Source organism: Psammomys obesus, unplaced genomic scaffold, assembly GCF_907164565.1.
Source record: "Psammomys obesus unplaced genomic scaffold, mPsaObe1.curated_primary_1811, whole genome shotgun sequence".
In the NCBI taxonomy this organism is placed as follows: Eukaryota; Metazoa; Chordata; class Mammalia; order Rodentia; family Muridae; genus Psammomys; species Psammomys obesus.
Genome location: NW_026592890.1, coordinates 12343529 through 12369659, shown reverse-complemented (window position 1 = coordinate 12369659; position 26131 = coordinate 12343529). Strand labels below are relative to the sequence as shown.

The 26131-nt window shown below is 48.9% G+C and overlaps 1 protein-coding gene across 3 annotated transcripts; it reads left to right on the top strand.

Moving 5' to 3' along the window:
- Positions 1-4244: 4244 nt before the first annotated feature.
- Positions 4245-25093, top strand: Unc93a (unc-93 homolog A). Of its 3 annotated transcripts, none has more exons than XM_055616120.1 (10): positions 4245-4293; positions 8337-8390; positions 8633-8778; positions 10775-10956; positions 11378-11607; positions 13392-13517; positions 16421-16638; positions 18509-18644; positions 19247-19378; positions 24691-25093. In XM_055616120.1, the coding sequence occupies exons 3-10, from the start codon at positions 8692-8694 to the stop codon at positions 24972-24974; spliced, it is 1395 nt and encodes a 464-aa protein (XP_055472095.1). In that variant the 5' UTR covers positions 4245-4293; positions 8337-8390; positions 8633-8691; the 3' UTR covers positions 24975-25093. The 3 variants fall into 3 exon arrangements, with proteins under 3 accessions (XP_055472095.1, XP_055472096.1, XP_055472094.1); XM_055616121.1 differs by having other exon boundaries at positions 4265-4310; XM_055616119.1 differs by lacking the exon at positions 4245-4293 and adding an exon at positions 6263-6331.
- The last annotated feature ends 1038 nt before the right edge of the window (positions 25094-26131 follow it).

The following is a 26131-nucleotide window of genomic DNA, read 5'->3' as shown; positions in this document are numbered from 1 at the left end:
GAGTATGGTGGAGCACTCACTGAGTATGGTGGGAGCACTGAGTGTGGTGGAGTACTTGGTATGGTGGCAGTGCTGAGTGTGGCGGAGCACCGAGGAAGACAGACTCCGCTGACAATATTACAGGCACGCTTTCTATGCACCATAGATTTGCTGAGTGAGTTACATGTTAATACTGTGTTTTTAGAACTTAGAGACCAGAAGCAATCTTGTCCTGGCCTTCCCTTTCTCTGTGAGTGGTTAGTGGAGACAGAGTGGAGGCAGCGGACTGCCCCTCTGCAGCAGCGCACACAGTGTTCGAGGGAAGCCTGACCTGGCCCCACCTGGAAGGAGCTTGCCAGCTTAGACTCCCCACCCCCTACAGCCCCCATGGCTGCATACAGCCTCGTTCTCCAAGATGTCAGTCCTGTCCCACCCACAGATGTACCAGGGTCATGGGACCGGTCTTTGAACACCTGCCTGGGGTGACTTTCATCTGTGGCTGGATATATGGCTCAGGCGCACGCTGGTCTGCCTCAGTCACTCTTTCCCAAGAATTTTGTTCTGGGATGCCAGAGTGGAGGAACTTTTTGTTTAAGGGTAGACAGGCAGATGGGGGTGGGGGAGGGGGAGGTAATAATACTTTATCAGTGATTAAGAGGAAAGCTGGTCCTGAACTTCCTGTGGCATCAGCAGAGAGGAGAAACTTCTGTCCTCCGAAGCACAGAGCCATCATTAACGGAAGTGTGGCCATATTTGTTTCTCTTGGCAAAGCCTGTGAGCAATCGACCTGCTGTCCTGCTGTTTGTCCAGAGCTTCCCACGGAAGATGAAGTGGTGAGGACATTCAGGGAGTTGCCCTGAATGTCACACCTGTGAATGGAGCCCTGAGGCCGTCCATGGCCTCCTATTTCCCGGGCACTTATCAGAGATAAGGCTGACTAAACATACTTTGGACAGCAGGCACTTGGCACACAGTGCCAGAACAGGTTCCCAGTGTGCTCCACCTCACAAGTGGGCTCTGGGCTCTGGAGGTGTGAAGATGGGCTGGCACTCCACGAAACACTACAATCTTGTCCTCATGGCCGGGGGGCACTGGGGAGCCACGGTGTGACCCTGAAGTGGGGGCTGCCTAGGATACTTGGAGGCAGTCAAATCTCTGATTTCCACAGGTGAGGGCCATTTCCCTGCTAGGGCTGGTCTAACGCACAGGTAGCGATGCTCTCTACCTTCTTACTAAGAAAGCTCGCCATCGTCTCTCAGAGTCTCATGTGGATGTGTGTGGGACATCACAGGCAAAACCAACCAGTCAGGTGACAGATCTGTTAGGGAGAACGCTGAAGGAGAATGGCCAGCCTCGGTAGTGCCTGGCCTCAGCGCCCTCTGTGGGCAGCAAAGGCTGCAAAGAGTGAGTAAAAACTGAGGGCGTCAGGGGCCTGGCTTTAGATTTGTAAAGGCCTTTAGTCCGCAGGAGGGCAGACAGGCTGCGCAGGGTGAGTTGGAGTTGGAGCTGGAGCTGGCTCAGTGCACCTGCTGACCTGGACATACTCTTCTTCATGTCTTGCTACTTTCAAAGCAGTGGGGTGGGGCATGTATTTGGTGGTGAGGCTGCTCCTGCAACACAAAAGCTGAAGAGCAGAGCCTGCAATTGCATATTACGATTTCCTTGGGGCCTGGGTGCAACGGAAGTCAGCTTGGCAGTGAGTGAAAGCACAGTAGATGTTCAAGACAGTGGTGTCCCTTCCAGCTGTGGCCCTTCTGGCCTCCCAAATATCAACAAAAGAGCAAATTTGACCCATGAAAAGGGGGCATGGGTGAAAGGCAGGAGAAAGAGGCTAGCTGGAAGACTATCTGGGACCCCTGTGTGATGAACCAAGCCTGTGTGCTCATCCTCTTCATCCTCTGCACTGAGAGAGGTGTGTGCAGACAGACACACAGACATGTGTACACACACACAGACACACCCAAACACCCAAACAGGCATATGCAGAGACAAACCCACAGACACACACACATACACATAGACATAGACACACATACAGACACACAGGCATGCGCACGAACACACAGGTGCACATACACAGACACACAGACACACAGAGACACACACGCTCACACACAAACACACACAGGCACATGTACAAACACACATACATACAGACACACACACACAAACACACAGACAAACAGGCGAACACAGAGACAAACCCCCCACAGACACATACACACAGATACACAGACAGACATAGACACACACACACAGGCACACAGGCACACACAGACACGCACACAGGCGCACGCGCGCACACACTTAGCTTAAGTTTTGTTCTTTACTCACAAGTCTGAAGGAACAAAGGGGTGAGGTAACAAACCTCAGCTCACCTCTACTTTGCTGGAGCCTGCAGCTTCTCCTCAGTCAGTCCTAGGCTGATTTGCCCCTGCACAGTCCCTGCTGGCGCTCCACACTTTCCGGTCCACGATGTCCTGCGGGACAAGTCTCCAGGGCTGTTTGGAATACCAGCCGGAGAAGAATATCTCAAGATAAGCGCACAGGCCTTTCTAACCCACTTTCTCCTCCTGCCAGAACCCAGAGAGCGCTGTTCTGAGCCCTTCACGATGGCTGTTTCGCACTTGCCTGTGCACTGTGGGGAAGGCTGACTCACTGGGCCACAGAGACATTTGTCCTGGTGCCAGCTAGAAGCTAAAAGCCCCAGGTAAGAGAAAAGTCACATCTGGCTTACTTGAAGTCACATGATTGAGACCCCAGTGTCCTACCCAGTTCAGGCACAGAATAGCCAGAGTGTGTGAAACTCGATTCCCCACTTGATAATAAAAGCGCTGGAGATTCATTTTGGATTTTTCAGAAGTCAGGGCAGGAAGCAAAGATGTTTGGTGTGCTAGTTGGGCATAAAACCGTCTTTTAAAACCAATTTCCCTGTCTCCCTCATTGCCTGAATTCTTCAGGAAGGAACAATCCTTCCTGTATTTCCAACATAGTCCCCACCCCAAAATCTCCTTGTGGCTTGCAATCCCTTTCTGTTTCCTGCTAAGTGGGTGGAGTTGAAGATTATAACTCTTCAACAGTAGGATGAACTAAGTGTCCAGGCCAGCAGGTGCCAGCTGCTGGCTCCGGAAGGCAGAGGGCTAGTACCTCCTGCTTGTGCTTCTTTGATGTGTTCTAAACTACTCAACATGGACCATAATGATTTACTTTTTCCAGCTGCTTGAGAGCACCTGTGGACTTCTCATTTGGGGGCTCTGTCAGCTGACACCCAGGTGTGAAGGCCAGCCCCTCCCACAGCCTCTCCTGTAGAGAATCTGCCCTTGTGAGTCACAGTCCTGCCTGCTCTCAGCAGGATCATCATCAGCCTGACTTCTTCCTCAGCTGAAGCGGGCGCCAGCCTCCCTGTGCTTTACCTGGCCATCTCAGCCTTGGGACCCTGCTAGGCAGTACCACCAAAGAGGGACAGACCAAACGGGATGGGCAGGTACGGCCAGGTGTGTGTTTGCTTGCCTTGGAGGAGGCAGTTGATGACCTCATCTTGCTGGTCACCCAAGAGCAACCGCCAAACCACAGGTCCCTACATAAACTCAGTGGCCCACAGGAGAGCTTGATGAGTTAAGCCTTTGAGCCGCTGTCTGGAGATGAGCTCACTCAGGGTGTGTATGCAGACATGTGAACACACAGACCCTGGATGTGTAGTGTGCTGCTTTGCAGATACGTATATTTAGAATATACTTCCGCGTCATTTACATAGATGTTTTTCTTGAAAATGAGCTTTTTCTGTGCATTTCAAACCAAATACTATTTTTTCCTGTTAATTTTATGTGTATGGGTGTTTTGCCTGCATGTATGTCTGTGTACCTTGGTACAAGCCTGGTACCCTGGAAGCTAGAAGAAGTTATTGCATCCTCTAGAACTGGAGTTACAGACAGCTGTGAGCCACTTTGTGGGTTCTGGGAATCAAACCCAGAGAATGGTCTTAATGGCAGAGCATCTCTCCAGCCCTAAAGACACTAATCTTTAATAAGACTCTTAATAACTGGCCTTAATAACATTGGGTACTTACCCTGTCTGTGTGTGGAGTCTATCTACCCTCAAATCTTCCCCCTATGACTGGTTCTGTAGTTCCTAGTCTGATCATTGCCAGCACTTAACAAACAGGCTTTGCTACTTGCTAATACAAAAACAAGTGTTGCCCAACACATTTTGTTAAAGACACAGTGATTCTGAATAGTGCCAAAGTTTAACCTGGAAACCACATTGGCATTCTAATACTCTCCAAGAAGCCGTTTGCCATGTAGCGATTGGAAGCAAGTAGGTCACAAAACTAGGTAAATGGACACAGGGTGATATTTATCCGGCACGGGACAGAGTACTAGCTTTATAGTTGTGTGTGTATGTTGTGGGAGCAAGGCTCGTCCTTTGAGCTTTCCCAGAATAATTTAACGCTACTTGGCTTTGCTTGTGGTGACAGAAAGATTAATTACAAAAAGGCAAAGGACACATCAGCTCAATTGCCACTTGTGTGCACCTGTCTGAGTGCTTCGGACACACGTGAGGGTGTCCCCCATCTGTCCAGGTCTTGGCCTCTCATGCACACAGTGAGCTGCCTGCCTCACTGAGGCGACAAGCTGCGAATGCTGCAGACCCAGGCTTTCCCTTCCAGATGGAAGACACTCTTCCCTGGGGGACATTTATGAATCCCAGCTGCCATGGGTGGTGGGGTTTACTCTGCTGCCCCTGAGGAGACTGACTTATATGTGCGCCCCCTGCCCTAAATGTGTTTTGTTGACTGCTCTGTCTTTAGTCCGGCTCTTAGAGCCACGTGAGTTTGCTGGATTGACTTCTGAATTGGCTTGGTTGGTTTGCTCGTATCTGTTTTCTCCCCTGGAACTTGGCCCCACGAGCACAGGCTCCTGGCCGCCCCATCAGCAGCCACTTATGTGTATATGTGTGTATGTATTATACACATATAAGTGTGTATTATATAATGAGATTAAAAAACAAACACATAGCAGAATCATGAGGGCTTTGCAGACATGTATTTGACAACTATTGACAAATGCTGCTACTTCAGGTGTTGTGGGGCTTAGTGGGATCTCTGACAATGAAGCAACTTTCCCTGTGTTTAAAATCATGATGCAGCCACTAGTTTAAAAAGATTCATCAACTCAGTGGCTTTGGGCACATGGTGTAACCGAATGGGTACGTTGTGAGAGTCCTATCCAAAATGTAGGCAGTAGCATTTTGGACCTTGCAAAATGTGTGCACAGGTGTTTTCTAAAGCCGGGCCTGGTGTCAGGCGTTAGAGAGTGGGAGTCGGGTAATGAATGGCTCCCTGAGCTCTGGTTCGCCAGGCACAGCAGCAGTATAAGCAGGAAGGTAGGGCTGAGACCCAGAGCCTGATCTGGCCTTCTCCTTCTGTACAGGGTGCCCATACCTTAGCTGGACTGGATGCCACGGTCAGTGGCTCTGCAGGCTCCACAGTCAAGAGTGGCTGGCTCACCAGGCCACTCAAATGTCAATGGTGGAAGCGTGCTCTAGAGCCTCTGAAAGGCAACAAGACCCAGATTCTCAGGTGGTCACAATCTCTGCTGACCTGGGGTTCCATGGTGGGAGGGTGAGGGCTATTTCTACTGTCTCTTGTTAAGATGGGTCTGTCTGGGCTCTCTGGAAAACTGTGGAAAGTAGCCAAAGGACCTCTCTGTTCAACACCTTTGCTAGAATGGCTCTGACCGTGCCTCTCTGAGAGAACACCATGTCCAGGCAAGCTCTCCGTTCACTCAGGAGGTCGTTATGCTTAGCCAGGCTATTGCTGTGACACACTGTGGGGTTGGCAGTCGTCTCTGGTTGCAGGCACACAATACTAAGGACCACTCTTCCAAAGCTGCAGTTAAACAGATGCAAAGGTGGGAAGAGTTGGAGGCATGGAGTATGCTTACACCTGGAGCATAAGAATTCCAGAATTCCTAAAGAGAGTGGTAACCCCCATTCTTGGAATATGCATGTTTCATTCTCCTGAAGAAAAATTAATAGAATCAATGACTGTTTATTTGGTGCTTTTAGAGTTCAGTTGTGAATGCCAAGAAAGCTCACAGTAGCTTGCTCACGAGAGGTCTTCCCGCAAAGAGCAAGCTATTGTTTAGACTTTCCTCAAATTAGGTGCGGTCTTTAGCTTCTGGGGGTGGGTTTACTGGTTAATGTGACTGTGAAGGTCAAAGTCCCTGCTTTTGGCAGTAGCAGAACAGTGGCCCCTGATGGCTCGTGAGTTGCATCACCTGGAGTCCCGAGGTTAAAGGATATTTCTCCCCTGAGGTCCTCACGGAGTATTGGGTCCTTCATTTGCTCTCCAGTAAGTGATCACAGCTTTACTCAAGCCTCGTGTGGGTGCTGTTCTGGTTGCTGTGGTTTTGTTTATTAACTTTACCTAAGCTAGAGTCACATGAGAAGGGGGATCGTAACTGAGAAGACACCTCCACAGGAGTTGTAGGGCACTGTAGTGGTGGCACCAGGAAAAGCTGACCCTGAGATGGATAAGAAAGCTAACAGAAGGAGCAAGCCAGCAAGCAGTGTTCCTCTGCGGCCTCTGCTTTAGCTCCTACCTCCACGGTCCTGCCCTGACTCCCCTCAGTGATGGAGTGAGACCCGAGAGTTGTGAAGTGAGCCAAACCATTTCCTCCCTGCCTGAGTGTTCTGTTGCTGTGAAGAGACACCATGATAATGGCAACTGTTATAAAAGAAGACATTTAGTTAGTTTGCAAAAGCCCATGTGATGCTAACTATTGCATTCCTTTACATGGTCCTTGAGTTCGCCTTGTCTTATTGATATTTGCTGGGATTATGATGGGTTAGGGTGGTTCCAGGGCTCTCTACACTGTGAGCCTCTTGGACTCTCACAGCCTCCTGTAGAAGCTGTTGGACAACTTCGAGTGTCATCCTGAGGCACGCTAACTCTTTTGAGACGGGCTCTCTCATTGGTTTGGAGTTCACAATTAGGCTAGACCGGCTGGCCAGCGAGTTCCAGGGACTCTTCTCAACTCTTTCCACCTCTGAAGCCCTGGCATTGTGAGCACACACCACACGCCTGATATTTTTGCACGGGTTGGGGAAGCAGACTCAGGTCCTCACACTTGTGAGGTAAATGCTTCACTGACTGGGCAGTCTCCTCCTAGAATATCCTGCCAGTCTAGTGTTGCTCTCATGTCTGTATGGGCATAATAACCCGTGGTTAGTAAATATTTAAAACCATGTGTTCTACAAGGCCGGTCTAAGCTACAACCAGCTAAGCTACAAGAGCCTTGTCTCCGTTATTGGTGGTGGTCAGTTACCAAGGCTGTGAGATTCACTTGCTTGCTCCATCCTGAGCAGAAATGACCAAGGACACTGGCCCTGGGGAGCAATCAAAAAACAGTCAGCTTTCCTAACAAACGGGCAGAAGGGTGCTTTGTGGAGAGCAGGTCTCACCATGTAGCCTTGGCCGACCTGGAAGTCTATGTGAATCAAGCCTCAAACCAGCATGAGTGTTTCTTATTTGACTTGTATACAGCATGTAGGACGCTATTTGACACTCTGACCTGGCCTGTCCAGCATGTGCCCACCTGAATTGTTAGTGTTAATTAACTAAATGAAGTCCAAATTCAGTGCCAGCTATATCTTTTTTAAAATTTTTGTTTATTTATTTTTATTTTTATTTTTATTTTTATTTTTGAAATAGGGATAGGGTTTCTTTGTGTACTTTTGGCTGTCCTGGACTCACTTTGTAGACCAAGCAGGCCTCGAATTCACAGAGATCTGCCTGCTTCTGCCTCCCTGAATGCTGGGATCACAGATATGTGCCACCATGCCTGGCTAAATTTATTTCTCTTTATTTTAAGAGCATTGGTGTTTCGCCTGCATGTATGTCTGTGTGAGGGAATCAGATCCTTTGGAACTGTTACAGACAGACAATTGTGAGCTGCCATGTGAGTGCTGGGGATTGAACTGGGGTTCTCTGGAAGAGCAGCTGGTGCTCCTGACCACTGAGCTCCCCAGTCAGCTATATCTTAAGAACTCAGTGGCTACACATGACTGGCAGTGGCTGAGTCAGCCAGCACAGCTCAGGGATGAATTCCTGGGCTTTGCTCTCTTATAATGGGACCTAGGTTTCAAATGCTAATTAGTTATGCTCCAAACGCTGCATATAAAATTGGTCTCTGTGTGGGATGAGTTACTACAACACTGAAGACATCATCGCAACATTGTGAAATCACATGTCTTCGCACGATTAAGTCTTTGGCCCTGGATCCTACCACAGTACCTGTTTTACAGAAGTTGGATGAGGAGTCTAAAAGTTGATGTATTTTGCTTTGTTGTTTTAGGACAGAAGGATTTTCCGTGTTCTGCACGTGTGGCAAGTTCTCTGGATATACAAGGTACTATCATGTGTACAAGAATGTGACATTCCTATCTGAAAGGAATGGGGGGGAAATCACAGAGGAGCTGATAAGAGTCGCAATCTTTTCCCAGAGAGGGAGCATAATGTGGACTCAGTCCTGCAAAACCTAGCCCATGAACTGTCCACAGCCTTAACGGCCAACCTACGTCTAACTCAAAGAGATCCATGGGGCTGTTTGGTAGAGGCTCCACTTCCTGCTCTCTGATTGGTGTCTTTTAGGGGGCAACAAGCTTGCTCTTCCACTGACATCCACTGATACTGACACCTCTGTCTGCATAATGGAGAGGAGCCTGAAGAATGTCGTGGTGGTTTCTTGTGGATTCTTCTTCCTCTTCCTTGCCTATGGGGGTCTGCAGAATCTACAGGTGAGATGTTCTCGTCTTGTTACCCAGTTCACCTCAGTACACTCTCCCACACAACTTCCTGGACCTTTTTTTGTTTTTTCCTCAAATGAAGTCCTACAGGATTTAGGCTTGTTCACATTCCTCCAGAGTGACTCCAGAGCTCCCCAGTCCAGGTGTGTGTGACCCTGGGGCAAGAAGGAGAAGGGGCTGGTTTGGCAGGACGCATTGCCTTTGAGTGGTTAAAAAGAGACAAAGGAAGCCCCTGGATTTTATGTGCCCTGGGCTTTGTCGTTGGATGGAAACATAAGTGTGTTAATCCTCATTCGACCTTACAAAAGCTTTAAGCAAAACTATGACCTTTGACAAAGTTGTCTGCATTTTGAACATTTATGGAATCCTCCCTGCTCGCCTGCGAGTCTGCATGAAAAATAAGCAGCATCTTCAAGAGACTGGGGTTTGCGGAGGTCATGTGGGCCTGGGGAAGATTTGACAACTGTTCCTGTGGTAACGACAGTAAAAATGGGCTCTCTTTTGTCTTTCTTCCTCTCTCTCTCTCTCTCTCTCTCTCTCTTTCTCTCCTCTGTGGTTTCTAACAGCTCCTGTGTGTACACCAACTGAAGTTGGCAGAGGCTTTGACTTTTGTGTGGCCTCCTAGTGGAGAGTACTTCCCAGCCTTTTCTTGGCCTGATTGAAAGAATGTCATATATGTTTGTGTGATTAGGTCTACTGTGTGCCACATACATGTACTTGTTTTTATGTATCTGCATAGATGAGCTTGCCTAGCACATGCCAACCCAGACACTTGAGTGTGGGCCTTCATGTGGAAAAAGTCATTAGCTTCTGAAATGCTGACTCTGCTATAGATTTTGACGTCTGCCCTCCTTTTCAGTGGTCTGCAGTTGGTAGCGTTTGTCAGTCACAGATGTCCCTCCCCTAGTTTGCTTTGGTGTGTGGGTGGTAGAGAAATCCCAACATTGACAAGTGCAGTCAGCATTTCACTAGAGATGCAAAGCAGGCAGGCTGTTGGATGTGAGTCAAGTACCCCGGACAAAACTGTCAAAGGGCCAGGTCGAGCCGTGCTTCCAGCTATCAATACACAGGAGGCACCCAGGTGATCCAACTTCAGAGAGGTGCTTTACTCCATCTTTTAAACAGATGATAGAGATTGCAGGGACTGACTGGAGGAAGGTACAAGTGTCTCTTGGGTGCAGCTGACCCATGTGAGGGGACAGGTAGCATGATGCAGGGAAGAGGAAGTTTCCTTGTCTTTTCTTTCCTGCTTCTTATTCCTCTCCTGCTCTTCCTCCTCCTTTTCCTGCTACTCTCTACCTCTTTGCCTTCCTTTTCTTCCTTCTTCATCTTTTTTCTTCTCCTCTTCCACTTCCTCCTCCTTCCTCTCCTCCCTTCAACCTCCTCACCACTCCTCTTCTTCTCTCGGCTTGCTTCTCTCCCTCTTCCTGGAACTTCTTCCTCTTTCCCTTTCTCCTCTTTCTCTTCATCATTCTTCTTCCTTTTCTCCTCTCATTCATTTTCTCTTACAAATGATAGAAGAATAAAGTGTACTGCTGGTTCTTTGAGCATAAAATCCAGAGATGGCTCTTGAGCTGTGTGGATCTGGTTTGAAATTTGACCTTAGGGTTTACATCAGCATTATGCCAAGTATTCCTGAAATAATGGCTCAGAGCTCTGGATGGTGGTCATCCTGTCTTCGCTCTGAGTGGGTCTTCTCTGAGGTTCCCCCTAGAACTGCTCCCACCGCAGTCTTAAGGCTGGAAGCCCAAGTCCAGCTGAAGCGACCATTTCTGAGCCCCAGCTGCCTTCTCTCTGGTAGTCGGAAGCTAAAGCTGGCGTTATTTGCCTTTACTGAGTGTCCTTGTGTAAGAAGGCTGGTGTATGGTGGCTCAGGGTTTGGAGGTGGCCCTGAGCCTGGGACCAGCACCCAGTCATACCTTGTTTTCTCACCAGACCCAGTTCCATCAGTTGTCCCCTCCTCTGATGTTTTGTCTTTCTTCCACAGAGCAGCCTCTACAGTGAGGATGGCCTGGGGGTGGCCACGCTCAGCACCCTCTATAGCTCTGTGCTGTTGTCCTCCATGTTCCTTCCGCCCATCCTCATCAAGAGGTGTGGCTGCAAGTGGACCATTGTAGGCTCCATGTGCTGCTACGTGACCTTCTGCCTGGGCAACTTCCACGCCAACTGGTACAGCCCCTCTAGCTAGCCTCCCCAGTGTGTATGTGCCTTGCACTCTCATGCAGACCACTGTTCTCAGCTGCCAAGTTAGAAGTTAGAATGCCTCCCACTGAGCTTCTGTGGAGGGATAGAAGTATGGCTTCCTCTCATGCTCCTGACCTCAGAGCTGAGCCTCTCTTAGGGTCTCTCCTGGGGCCTCACTTTCACACACACACACACACACACACACACACACACACACACACCCCAACACATCTTTTTCCCCCTCATGGCAATAGAGAATTTAATGTAGAGGATTCTCATGGAGATTCAGCCAGCAAGGGGACCAACAATTCATTCCCTGAACCTTTAGCTTTTGGGAACAGGGCAGAGGGCATCACACCAGTCTGTGTGGACACACCCTGATTCCTTCCTCCACGGTCTTTTGCAGGTACACCCTGATCTCTACCTCCATCCTGCTGGGAATGGGTGCAGGCCCTCTGTGGTCAGCTCAGTCTACCTACCTCACCATCCTGGGAAATTTGCAAGCGGAGAAAGTGGGAAAGCTTGGCAAGGATGTGGTGAACCAGTACTTTGGCATCTTCTTTCTTATATTCCAATCATCCGGAGTGTGGGGCAACCTGATTTCCTCATTGGTGTTTGGCCGGACACACAGTGAAGGTAAAGCATAAAGGCCGAGTGGCCTTGGAATAATCAAGTCTTCATGGCAGCTAAGTAAAGTCCCAATTCCATCTATATACCTGCCCTTACTCCGGAGGCAGGTGGTCCTGCCCCTCTGGGGACAGTCAGAAGGATGAGTCTTTCCACAGATACCCTGTGGAGGCTGGGGGCTCTTTGGGAAGCTCTAAGTCAACTCAAGATACCCCAAGACCCATGCTATCAGCACAAAGATTTATTTGCCCAGGAGGAACAGAGGGCAGGGATAAGGGACAAAGACAAGAGGCAGGAAAAGTGAGAAGGGGAAGGGACCACGGGAGAAGGGAGAATAGGAGCAAGGGAGACAGGAAAAGGGGTATTTGTCTCAGAGTAAGGGGATGGGACAAAGAACTGTATCTGGATAGAGAGGAGACAAATGTGTCTCACAGGAAAATGGCAGTTTAAAAAGGTAAATGGGGAAACCTTGTATTAGGACAAGGTGTTTAATTTTAAATGGGCATGTTAATTAGGTAAGTCAAAGGGGGCTTTTGATTGCTGGACTTTAATACTTTGATAGTTGGACCTTGGTAGTCCTCAGGAGAAGTAAGTGGACAAATAAGGGAACAGACCCTTGGGAGCTAGCTTTGGGAATGGAATCTATTTTCAGCAAGGCAAAGGGAATTGGGGAGAAGGGAAAGGTTTGCCAGAGCCATACTTCCCAACTGGAGAAAGTCCCTTCAGGTGTCATGGGAAAACTTAGCACTTCCAAACTCCTGCAAACGTAATATGGGTCCCTGGAGCTGCTAAGAATTTACATGACTCATCTTCCTATAAAACTGACCCATAAACTGGTGTTTATAACCATTTCTCAGACCCCTTGTCCAATGACGGGGGGAATGTTCCATGTCTGTTTTCCCCCAACCCCACCCACGCAGGGACTTCATGCTACTCTCAGGCTGGGGGGTTTCAGTCTCTCACTCTTACAGAAGAGTTTTCTGGAAGTGACAGGCTCTGGATTAGGATGACTTCTTTCCCTCCATCCTGGCTCTGAGTCTGGCTTCTCCCCGGCAATGTGCTGATGGGAAGCTCACAAACCTGCTTTCTCCTTTCAGGACACGGGGAGAACACAGGTGAAAGGCCATAGGCTTTGCTTAGATACAGCCAGGCTACTCTATCCCTGAGTAATGAGATGGCCTCCCCATTGGCTAACTGAACCTAGACAAAAGAGATGTGCCCAAAGGCTTGTCTCCTATGTGACCCCAGCAAGCTGACAACACTAACTATCAAAGTAGTTTCAACTTGGGTCTGTCTGTGTGTGTGTGTGTGTGTGTGTGTACATATTTCTCCCTGAACCAACCACCTCTCTCTCTCCACACATTATATCTATATGTGCATATATGTATATGATTTATTTATTTTTATTTTATGGATATGGGTGTTTTTTTTCTGCACCTATGTCTGTTCACCACATGCATGCGCTTGCCTTCAGGTGCCAAAGAAGGAATTGATTCTCTGGCACAAGAGTTACCACAACAAGAGTTGTGTGCCACAGTGTGGGTGCTGGGATCCAGACCTAGGCTCTCTGAAAGAGCACCCAGTAACCTTATCTTCAGATCCAACTCTCCAGACCCCCACACATTGTTTTTAACATGTAACCATTCGCTTTCTAAAAAAATAAAAATAAATAAAAAGACACGAAGTCACTGGCCACAGGTGACCATCCTCTCACTGCCGATTTTTAGGAAGTCTTAAGCATCCTAACTAGCTATTAGAATTCTCACCTCATCTTCTTGATTCCAACTTCATAGGACCCGTCTCACAGGGACAGCTCACGTCCTGTGGAGCCAACGACTGCCCGATGGCTCCAGAGGCCACCAATGTCACCCACCGCCCCTCCCAACAGCTAATCTACACACTGCTGGGCATCTACACTGGTACGTACAAATGCCCAACCCCTTACTGTGGTCAAGGTCCCTTTCCAGCCCATAAATGAACATTCTCCAGAGAAACCCCTGCCACACTTACCTGGCAGAAAAGATGCCAGTGATTGTGATGGCATTCCCAGGACAGTGCATTTCCATCACACTTTGACTCAGCTGGTCCCTGTGATTTCCCCAGATGTGGGGGATGCACTCTTATCATTTGTTGTAGTGGGGATGATGTTTGTGCTTGCCCTTTAATAAATGAAGCAAACCCCTGCCAGTTATAGGACTAGGCCAGTATCAGTTGCTAATCGCTGAACGCCAACTCAGTGGCCAGTGCTATCCAGCAGAGCCACCAGTGACCGTGCAATATGGGGACGCAGTTCTAGGATGACGGTGTGGGCAGAAGAGTGGGAGTCAGGTGCTCCAGGTGGCTTCCCTGTTTCTACTGTCCTTGATCATCTGCAATCTGTCCATTTGCTTAGCAGATATCCTGTTTACACTAATGTGTGATGGGGACAGCAGGGGTCGAGTGGCTTGTGCTCTCTCAGTATCCTCCCCCATTCCCTTTCTGCAGTACAGAGGCCAGACAGCTATGGAAAAACTACTGGGATAAACTGCTATCCCTTGTCCCCTCTCCACCATTCTTAGACAGTCCTAGAGAACGTGTGTGTGTGTGTGTGTGTGTGTGTGTGTGTGTGTGTGTGTGTGAAAGGGCAATGCTCTCCAATTGGGCTGGTACTTTTTCTGATTGGTAGGGCCAGGAAGTAGATAATTAAGGCCTCGAGCATCACATGGTCTCACTGTATCACTCCCTATTGTCTTTGTGGGGGGAGGGTAGCCACGCACAACACTGAAGAACGAGCATGACTCATTTCAGTAGAACTTTAGCTATATATGTATATAAAAGGGTGTTTAGGTCTTGTCCCGCAGACTGTATAATATCCATCCAGGTTCTCAAGGAAGCCCAGGCCACAGGCAGGTGTGGTTTTTGCAATTCTATAGCTCCTCACTTGTAACCTTTTGGGTCTCCCACAGGGTGGCACACCCACAGGTCCCTTTCAGTACATTCTCTGGCAACACCTTCCATCCACACACATCATTTACACACTGGATAAATCCAGCTGCCTGGAGAATCCTGTTGCCTATGTAGCAGGTCACGTGGCTTAGGCAAGGAGACCAGGCGAGGTGGAGATTATCACATTATTCTGATACCTGGAGATTTTCTATGACTCTATTTTCAGCATGTCACCATAAACAAATAAGATATGATAAAAACGAGCTGTAATGCCCAGAGTGCCATCTCCCTGGCGACCTTCCAAGGTTTCTGCACATTACATTCATAATGAAGTTTCTTGTGGTATGTCTTTAGAATGCACTGTCTCATTTCCATGACACCAGTTCGTGCCTTGGAAGGTCTTGGGCCACTTGGCATTGGACACACCCCCCCTGAGTAGAGAATGTGGCTTCCGAGTCTATGACCTGCCACTTACGGGCTCTTACTGCATCTCGTCAGAGATGGTGTTCTTTAGACCACTCCAACCTTGCAGTCCCTGGCTGCAAGGTGAGATTGGAGGAGGAGTTTCCCACCGTCTGTGGAGAAGGGACACACGCTTTCTCAGACTTACCCACAGCCGACATCGAGATGGTCAGAAAGGCAGAGTGCTTCGCATGCCCTGACACATGTTCATTTAAAGGGTGACTGAAAAGTGCCCATGGCAGGAACCGCCCAACCTCCCAACCTAATCAGTGCCATTGAAATCTTGTGTTAAAGTGACACCGGAGGGAAACTAGCTGGGCTACAGAAAGCTTTGAAGGGATCTGGACTTTTGTGGTGTAAGTGTGTTAATTAAGGGGTTAATGACGAGCACTGAGACTAGGTGGGACATCTCTGCAAACAACTCAAGAGAGCTGGCTTCGTAAGTCCACAGTTCAGTAAGGCTGGGGCACAACCACTCGGTCAACCTACCTCAGTGTCCACAAGGGAGCCTGCGGCCAAGATGGGAAAAGGCATTAGTGAGACAGACAGGATGAAATTGTATCACTTTAAAGAGTGGCAGGAGTATGCTATTGGTGCTGGGAGAGCTGCTGAAAGGGGACCAGCGCACAGTCCAAGTGAGTCCGACCCACACTTTCTGAGTGAATCTCACATCTAGAGTCTGGACACCCCTAATCCCTGGGGAACTGCCCTTGTCCGAAAGGAGAATAGAAGTTCTCAAAAGGTCATGAAAGGCACCTCACATCACCTCATGTCCCTAGGGGACAGATGGGCCTCTGTATGAGTCTGAACAGCCACATAGTATCTGTGCAGGAAGACGAAAGTTAAGTGAGCCGACAGTGAAAACAGATTCATTTGCATGTTGCGTTTTGGCCGTAGATGTACAGAATGTTCAGGGTGAAATGAATGGTTTTGGGTTCCTGTTTTGCTTCATTCCCCCCGCCCCTCCACACACACACACACACACAGGTAGCCCTTTCACATGGTTCAAAGCGCAAATGTAATAAAAGGTCCCAACACCAATGGTACCCTGTTAACTGTCCCTCAGAACACACCCTCTCTCCGAGGTCTGTTCCCAGACAGCACGTGTCTGCCGGGGCCTTCAGAGTGTGTAATGCACAAACAGATTTCTATGTCCCTCTTCAAATGACACAAGCTTTGCTTTCCTCTCCTCATCTGTCTGGGGAGACTTTTGTTTTTATTCCTTTTAAAAGCATGCTTTTCCTCTGTGTGTGATGGCAATACTGACACAGTCTTCAAGGAAAAAGTAGCCACAAGTTCGCTGTTGACTTAACACATATGTGACCGAGGGCAGCTTGTCACTAGTTCCCCGACGGCTAGTTGTCCATGAAGATGAGGAGGGTGGAACTTGTGTCTGATCCCGGTAGCACCGACAACTGTCTGTGTGTCCTTCTAGGCAGCGGTGTCCTGGCCATCCTACTGGTAGCCATATTTCTTGAGCCCGTGGCAGAAAAACCAAAGAAACAAGGAAAGAAAAGGACCAAGTCACCACCTTTCTGGTCCACATTGCTGTCGACCTTCAAGCTGTTTAGAGACAAGCGTCTGTGCCTCCTGATCCTTCTGCCAGTATACAGTGGGCTCCAACTAGGGTTCCTCGCTGGAGAATACACAAGGGTAGGAGAGAAGCCCACGGTTCGTGCACCTGTGCTTTGCCTAAAGGGACCTGAGGGTGTCCCAGGACCATGGTGTCCCTGGTCCCACAGTAGATGAGTCTATGATTTGAGACATCTATCTCTGAGAAGTGCTGAGTTCTTACCCGAAGGAAGGACTTCCTGCTAGCTAGGTGTCTTCCCGACGAAGGACAAAGCTGGTGGAAGGTCTCTGTTAGCAGCCGTGTGTAACACCCCTGTTCATTCTGCCAACCTCGGTTTCACCATGCATTCTCACTGTTGCTAAGCGTAGGGGAAGGCGTTAAATCCATGAGTAGTGTTGAGCTTCCTTCCCATGCCACTTTTCATATGCTGTCTTTCAGTCTAGAAACCTGGGTGGCCCTACCACCTTCATCTCTCTCGCTCACACACTACCTGGCTTTTCTGTGCAATTCCCCTGACCTGGGGCCACACAGGAAGCAGGAAACACACAGAGTGGGCCGTCCTCTAGTGGCCGAAGCAGTCGTAGCTGCTGTCTTCTATCTGGGCCTGTCCCCAGGATCTGTTTTCATGGGGAACCCCGATGCTGCAAGATGGAGAGGGCCGCTTCCCCCAGAATCCTTCTGCCTCCTGTGTGAGATTCTTTCCCAGTGCACACTGGGCTTAGTGCAGATACAGGGGGCAAGGCTGGCATCACTGCCGTATCCCCTGGTCTTACATTTAAGCCTCGGCCCTCCACACACTAGGAAATCTCCTACCTCGTCCTCACTCTCAGCCAGAGGTAGTGCTCCAGACTATCAGGACAGATGGTAGCCCCCCACCCTAATCTGGACTTCCATAAACTTGCAACTACCTCCAGGCAAGTGTACCTTGTACAATATTTGAGTGTCCTGGGTCTGTCCAGAGGCAGCAGCACTCATTTTATTGGAGAGGGATCTCAGTTTTGTGTCTTTATTAAGAAAGTTTAGAAAGGGGTCACACCTGCCAACCAAAGAGTGAAGTTGATCAGTCAGGAAAGTGGGACGGCTCAGGCTCAGGTGAGGCTGGCTTGCCGATAGGTCGTTGTCAGGGGTTCAAGGAAACTGATGGCCTGGGAACACCCAAGGAGATCATCTCCTGGCAGCAGCTGAGGGACTGCTTAAGGGAGAGCTTAATGACTCATTATAGTCATTCATCCCATCCATGTCCTGTATGCTCTCATCATCTTCATCCTCCCCTCTTCCTCTTCACGCTCTGAGGATGTTTGCAGATAGGTACCAGGTCGTTGTCTTCTCGTCATCTTCATCCTCCCGTCTTCTTCATCACCCTCGTGCTCTGAGGCAGGCACCAGGTTGACTTCTCTCCCTGTGGTGCTTTGCAGCCAGGCCTGATGCCGGCGGCACCACTCTTAGGACAATTTTAACAGATTCAAAAGGGAACATCAAGAACATTTCGGTGGTTTGCAAGTGTCTCTCTCCTCATCACACGTCATGTCGTTCCAGCCTCAGCCAGAATGCAGCCCACATTCTGCTCCCAGTCTTTCGTTTAAGTGTTCTTGATTCTACCAGTAAGGGAGGCCAAGTGTCAAAGCTGCCCAGTGGCCTCCCTCGCCATCTATGGAGGGTCCTTAGACCTAATAGGAAATGGTGGGACCTGCCAATGCCCTTGTTAACTTTGTGAAAAATAGTGTGTTCCACACCTGTGGCAAAGAATGTGTCGAAGGGGTTTTCCCAGATGCCTGTCCATTCTGGTCCAAAGCAGACCCTCTCCCACATTGCCATTCACTGTTGCTCTCCCTGGCTAGGAGCAACAAGTCCTGGGCCACATCAGCATGCCAACTGTCACGTGGCAGCTTCTGACAGGAACCGTAGTGAGGTAGAAACGCACAGCTAATGGAGCTCTCCGCTTCTCCCCAGTCTTATGTGACCTGTGCCCTGGGCATCCACTTTGTGGGCTACGTGATGATCTGCTTCTCGGCTTTCACCTCCCTGTGCTCCCTGCTGTATGGGAAGATCTCCAAGTACACAGGCAGAGCTGTGCTCTACGTGCTGGGTGAGTCGTCGCACAAGTGAGCATAGGCTCAGGGTGCTAATGAAGATGCCCCTACAGGGTAGGGAGAGCTGCTGAGGAGCCTAGAAGAGGAAGCCCTGTGGGTTTGCTTTCCTGCCTCCCTGCTGCTCTCCCTCTGACATCTCCTGCCCTCCTCCAACAAAAGGGAATACACATTTCCCCCTCACAGGGATCTGCCGTAGAAGCTACACCCCAAGGAACAAACCCAGATATATCACTGCTCAGGTTTCTCCTGGTCTTCACTCTCATTTCCATACTGGTTAGGAGCCTAGCTCACACTGTAGGGAAAAAAGTTACTGGTCCACAAGCCACACAACAGGGGCTGGGGTCCCACAGCCCACAGCCTCGATAAGATGTTCCAGTGTGGGTCTCCACAGTCCAGAGGCCTCTTTTGGAGTCAGTCACATACTCACACACCAGAGTTTTCTTTCATCCTGTTTCTGAGCATTGCATGGGAGCATTAGAAATGCTAAAGGCACATGGATGCGGATGGGATGGTGATTCTCAACAGAGGATACCTGAGGCCCTGCCCATCTCAGTCCTGACCCTCTGCCCTGTCTTGTTCCCTCCTTACCCCCGACAAGGTGCGGCCACTCAGCTCTCTTGCATCATCGTCCTCCTGCTGTGGAGCCCGACCACGTCCCAGCTGCCTGTGTTCTTTATCCTTTCTGGCCTGTGGGGAATGGCAGATGCTGTGTGGCAAACACAGAACAATGGTGAGTGCCCAGCACAGGCTCACAGTGCCTCCATCTCCTTCAGTCATCTCTCTTGAGGGTAGCAGGGACAGAAGGCAGCCATGAGGGTGGAAGCGAATCTCTCTGTGTATGGGAAGTAGAAGCTGTCAGCGGAAGGCAGGTCTAAAGCCAAGGGAGGTGAGAGACAGACGGGTCTCAAGGACCACGCTCTAGATCTGAAGTGAATTCTCATCTCTGAGCTTGAGTGAGGTAGGCAGGTCAGGTGAGACAAGGGGCTCCACGAGGCACAAGCTGTTTCCCTGGAGTGCTCACAGGTGTGCACAGATGAGGAACCAGAGGAAGTGAAGGCAAGGAGGGTGTACAGAGCATCCAGACAAGGGCCGCAGAACACTAGAATGTATGTTACCCTGTGTCCTGAGGACACAAGGCCATAGAAGGTGGAGAAAGGGACACAGGAGAAAAATACCTGTGGGTAGAAGTTAATTCTCCTGATGGACAGTCAGAATCCGAAACAAATGTGAGAAGGTCCAATGGCCCAAACAGATCCATAAACAGGAAACATGAACCTTTGGTCTTGGAGAACTGACTGGTGATGGAAAGTTGAAGTGAATGTAAAGAAGTCATAGTAGAAGCCACCTAAGGAAGACCTTGCTCAGTTAGAATGCATGGCCAGGGGGTCAGGAGGTCAGGAGGTCAGGAGGTCAGGAGGATCAGTAAGTTAGGGCCATGGCTAGATATAGGATGATGGCATGTCTTTGGAAAGGTGCTGTCCCAAAGGGCTATGGAATGGGGAACTGGGCCTAGGGCCTGCACCAGGAAGGCTTCAAGAGTCAGCAGGGAGAGTCGGTGGTGTGAAAAGGTTGGAGAAACACTACGGTATTCGCACTGGATTGGTTGGAGGCTTTTGCTTCTACCCTGAGAACAGTCAGAAGGTGTCAAAGGAGGGCACTAGGCTGAGAAGGATGCAGGATGCTGTGTGGATGATATCCGTGCAGGACAGGTGACAGGGTGTGTATTGGGGTGTTGTTGTAAATGATGTAATAAGGCCAAGGTGGGAACCCTCAGCCCTAAGTCTCCCACAAACACCCAAGGCCCTGGATTGTGCCTAAGGTAGGGAAGGGCTGTGTCTGGAAAATATTGGTGACCCCAAGGGAGCCCTAAGATGAGTGTGGTTCATAAATGACCCTTTTCTTGCTATAGCACCATCCCGTCTATACTCAGGACACATTCAGTCTTAGGTATTGGCTAAAAAAAAAAACCGCAACAGCTTAAGGCCAGGATTGCCAGAGCTGCAAGGCCAAGCCATTCCTGTGTATCTGCACATAATCACAGCATGCCACTGCAGATGGCAGACCACATCCTCCAGAGCTGGTCCCAGCTGGAATCCCAACGTGCTGTCTGTTTACAAGAGCTGAAAAAAACAATGCCCTAGATAAACCTAAAAGGGCTGGGTATAAAAGGCCTAGCTGGGTCCATAGCACAGTTGGAAGCTCAACCAAATGGCAAGCGTATGTTTGGTGCTTTCATTTATTCTTTTGCTTGCTTGTTTGTTTTTGACAAAAGCCAGTAAATAGGAACAAACGGCTAGACTTTTCATGGGCTGTGATGCACTCCTGCTCATAGGAATATATGGGATCAGGGTGGGGGGCGTATGTGTGTGGGAGTGTGTGGGGAAGGGGTAACCAGAAACTCACTTTAGCGTTTCATGGAAGTCCAGAGCTATAAGCCATGACAGATCACCTAGGAATTTTAGACAACTTATCTAGTCAGCGCCAGAGAGAAATTTCATCAAACCCCACACAGGCCTGAGAGAATTCCATGAAATACCCATGGAGTCTCACTCTCTGCATGCTGACAACTTTGTGAGCTCACTGAATTTTCAAAAGCATTTAAGGAAGCAAGGAAAGCACCTGGAAAGACAGCCTGCTTTATCTCCAATTCTAGCACTGTAGAGGTTTAAAGTTATGGCAGCAAAACACTTTGTTTTCTTTCTCTCTGACATATACGGACAATTGCTTTGACATTCCCTTTCTTTATATGGGCATGAAATACTCAGAGCACTTTGGTTAAACTCTGCAAATTACCTAAGACCCAACATTGTATGTCATGAGCTCTCAAGTCCAGTGAGTGACCTGAACAAAGACTCTGTTGAATAAAGTCTGGTAATTTAAAATGAAAGAAATTTAATCTTTTTGTACAGGTAAGAGTGCAATTTTTGTTGTCTTTGTTGTTAGAAGATAAACCAGTTTCTCAGGAGGCAGTTTTCTTTGAAAGCATGTGCTTGCAGACACCCCAGTGAGGAGTGTGCTGTTTGGGTGCTGAGTCTCTGCAGCTGGCTCCCCCCAGATCCCCCCAGCACAGCACATCCCCAGGACATCCAGATGGCTGGTGGCTCCTTTTCAACATGGAAAGTTGTATGTAGCTTTGGCCGCATCTCAAGAACAGGGCTGTGTGGAGCTGGGGAGATGGCATAGTGGGGGAGAGCACTTGCTGCTGACCTGAGTCATCGGAGGGCATTAGATCCCCAAGACAGAACTTGTAACCCAGCACAGCGGAGACAGGAGGATTGCTGAGGATTGCTGGCGAGGACACGCTAGCAGAGAAACAGAAAGCTCAGGTTCTAGGGAGAGGCCCTGTCTCAAGGGAATGAGGTTGGGAGTTTTAGAGCAGGATGCTCAACACCCTCCTCTAGCCTCCGATTGCACATGCGTGCATATAAACACACAGAGGACAGATGTGGCAATATGCTCTCTTCTAATTCACAGAACGGAATGAAGCTCAGCCCACCTCTCGCTGAGTCACCATTTTTTGCCCACCCTCAGTTTAACAATGTGTCACAGGACTTAGACGCTTGCTCCTCTTGCTGGGGCTGGGTAACCCCGAGGGCTCTGGGAATTTCTTCAGTCTCCCAGCAGCGAATCTGACTATGTACTCATTCAGTCTGACAGCTGAGGGAGGATGGATGCAGTTGCTATGGCAACCCTCACATGCCACACTGAACTGCATTTAAGACACAGAATGTTTCATCTAAAAATACGCTTTGCCCTGTTAGCTGCTTGAAGGGGCTATTTTCAAGTTCATAAGTGCATGAAGTCTGGCTTCGTCTGAGTGCCCCATTTGTTTAACCTGCTTTCCCAACGGCCGAGATGCCTGTTTGCTGATCACATCACCTCATCTAAGGACTAGAATTGGCGTCTCAGTCACTTCAACCCTGAGTGCCCTGAGCAGATGAGGCAGACAGGTCAGGCTGAGTCTGAGAGCAAAACAAATCTCTTTGTAAGCAAACAGGTTAGTTCACAACAGTTTTATGTTTATAGACAAGCTGCAGAGACAGTACCAAGTCTGCAGAGACCAGTATCCAGTCTCCCACTGCTAACCACCCTTCATTATCAGAGAAAGGAAGGTGCTATCAGGACACGGGTTCACTTTGGCTCACAAAGGGCAGATATCCTAAGATTTCTCCAGTTTACCACAAGCCTTCATTTCCGGCTCTAGGATCCCCTGTTGGGTCCTGCCTTGCACTTGACCTCCATGTCTGTGTAGTTAATAGAGAGACAGTCACATGCTTGCCATGCCCCCTCACTCATCCATCTAGATACTGCTGGTGTGGATGCCTGTTTTCTCACGTGCCTCCCATCCTCTTGTCTGTCTAGTTGATAGCAATGTGGACAAATGGACATCACATCTCCTCCCCTTTCTGTCTAGGTTTAGCTGCTGCAGACATCTCTCCCTTGGGGCTTGCTTGATTAACAGGCATTCCTGAAGGGAAGGTGGTTGCTCTGCCCAGGGCCATGAGACTTCTGGAAAGGCAGCTGTGGTGATGCATCCACATCCTTAGATTCTCTGGATGTCTGGGATGTAGCTTCAGCTGATGGCACTGTGTTGGCAGAGAGGAAGGGACAGGGCCATTTCTGCTGGTCCAGCTGCTAGATGGATCATTCTGAGTCACCACAGTTATCAGTGATAGAGTTCTTACTCTCCAACATCTCTACCCTGGGCACTGGATCCTCCACGTTGGACCTTTCTACCCACAGTCATCAATTCCAGGGCACTCCCTCCTGGCACTCTCTATTCCAGGTCCTCCATCTGAGGGTCTTGCATCCCGGGCCCATAGTGGGAAGTCAAGCAAAGTTTCTAGAGGCAATGCAGGGCCTGAGGTTGGTCTTGGTGAGGAGGGGAGTTGTTTGAGTAGGAGCTGGCTGGGCTGACACAGCAATCTGAGGCAGGGACAGAGCATGGGGAATCACCAGGGCCTGCCATTGTCTCAGAGTTTCCTTCCCAGACGCACCTGCCACTCTGCCATGTGGTACAGTGGGATTCTTGCAGCTCCCATGGAGACCCATCAAAAATGCCCCCTCCCTGCAAGGGAAGCAAAAGTGACTCACTTTGTCTGTAGCAGTTATCAGGCTGTGTGAGTTGCTGTGACAAAACAAACAAAACAAAACAAAACAACCCCCCCCCTACAGGCTGGGCACTAAACTCATTTCTCTGTAGTCCTGGGGACTGAAGAGGAGTTCCAGCCCATCTAACGCTGTGATGCCTTAACCACTTGGCAGAACAGACCAGTTTTGGCTTATTTGAGTACATGCTGAAAGTCTTCTTTTGGTTTCCCCCCTTAAAAATCCTTCCCTCAACCCCCTTCTCACGGAACTCTCAAATCTGGCTCAGGAGGTCACCAACTCCACAACGCATACTGAATTCTTTGCTCACCTTTCTTCATCCTCAGAGTGAGGACCGGCCACTCCCTCCAGCAGCTGATGGCCTGTGACTCCCATGTTTCTATGCTGCCCGCTGCCAGAGGACATCAGCTGACTTGTCGGCATAATTCTGTGCTGTTATTTTTACCTTTTTTTTTTTTTTTTTTTAGAAGAAGAAAAATATCCCGATTTTCCTTTTCAAGAAAAAAAAAAAACTGGCAATGGCCAAACTATGTTCAGGATTATAATGGGCTATGTTTGAGGTCTTTGTGTACGTCTGTGCATCTATCTATGGGTGCTATATGTATGTGGATGTGTTTTGTGTATGTATGTGGTGTCCGTGCCCTGGGTACATGTATGTGCATTCACATGTGTATGCATGCATGTGGAAATCAGGGGTCTACGCTGTCTTAGTCATCCTCCATCTTATTTTCTGAGACAGATTCTCTGATTCAGCTGGATCAGCTGGGCAGGGAACCCTGGAAATATTCCCCCTTCTGTCTCTCAGCACTGGGATTACCTTGGACCCTGGGAGTCCAAACTCGTGCTTGCACCCGCGTACTTAACCCACAGAGCCAACTCCCCAGCTCTGTTTAAGTCTTGCACAGCATTTTCACTCTAGTCTCTCCTCCACAGCTCTTTATGGCGTCCTGTTTGAAGAGAACAAAGAAGCTGCTTTTGCCAACTACCGCCTTGGGGAAGCCCTGGGGTTTGTCATTGCCTTTGGGTACAGCTCATTTCTGTGTGTGAACACCAAACTCTACATTCTCTTCAGTGTCTTGAGTGTGGCCATGGTGGCTTATGGGATTGTTGAACACCTGGAATACAGGGCTGTTTGCAAAGTGTTTGCTGCAAAAGGGAAAAGCCAGGGAGAAGAAGATGAAGAAGATGAAGGAGGAAAAATGAGAACAGAAATGTGAGGTGACCAAGAAGGGCATCAGCGGAGGCGTCCCACGTGGCAGCACTCAGGAGATAGACTCAATTCTTCACAACAGTTTCGGCAATATGTGGACATTCTGAAGATCATCTATAGTTTTTTATGTATTTTTCTCAATTTCATAAATATCCAGTCCATTTTTTTTTTCTACTCATAGAGATTAAAGCTAAATGCGAAGGGATAGCAACATATCTTAGTGCTGGTGTGTCAGCTTTGTAAACACAAGGTCACATGATCAGTCCCCAACACTACAAAAAGAAAACAACAGCTAGGTACTGGGGTTGGGGAAATGGCTCAGTCAGTACTTTCCTTACCACATGTGAGGACACCAGTTTGAGCGCCCACCACTCAGGTTAAAAAAAAAAATCAGGGAATGATAAGGTGTGTTTGTAATGCCAGCACCAGGAAGGCAGAGGAAGAAAGATCTGTGGAGTCAATGGCTAGCCAGGCGCATGAGTGCCAGGTCCACTGAAAATCTTGGTTTCAAAAGGTTAATAGCAACCAAAGACACCCGATGTCAACCTCCTCTCTCTCTCTCTCTCCACACACACACACACACACACACACACACACAATACATGAAAATATATGTTAAATTTAATTACAGATATAAATGAAACAACAAATTTTTCTAGAATAGGTTTACCTTAATTTTTGTTCTTGTGTTTAATAATTGGAAGAAGAAAGACAAATAGGATGGACATTGGAAGTAGGAGAAAATGAGAAGCAGGATAAGAGCCAACTATAGAGGGCCTCTGAAAGACTCTGCATAGCAGTGTATCAAAGCAGATGCTGAGGCTCATCACCAAACTTTGGGCAGAGTGCAGGGAATCATATGAAAGAAAACAGAGTAAGACCTGGAGAGAACAGGAGCTCCACAAGGACCAAATATATCTGGGCACAGGGGCTTGTCTGAGACTGATTCTCCAACCAGGGACCATGCATGGAGATAACCTAGAACCCCTGCTCGGACGTAGCCCATGGCAGCTCAGTATCCTAGTGAGTTCCCTAGGAAGGGGAACAGGGACTGTCTCTGGCATCAACTCTATGGCTAGCTCTTTGACCTCCCCAGCCCCCTGTGAGAGGAGCAGCCTTCCTAGGCCACAGAGGAGGACATTGCAGCCAGCCCTGGTGAGACCT

Bases quoted from the DNA above. Each gene is read 5' to 3' on its own strand.
- Unc93a (XM_055616120.1), top strand. From the start codon at position 8,692: ATGGAGAGGAGCCTGAAGAATGTCGTGGTGGTTTCTTGTGGATTCTTC. The intron at 10,957-11,377 runs GTACAGCCCCTC...GGTCTTTTGCAG, and splicing joins GGCAACTTCCACGCCAACTG to GTACACCCTGATCTCTACCT. The intron at 11,608-13,391 runs GTAAAGCATAAA...CCAACTTCATAG, and splicing joins TGGCCGGACACACAGTGAAG to GACCCGTCTCACAGGGACAG.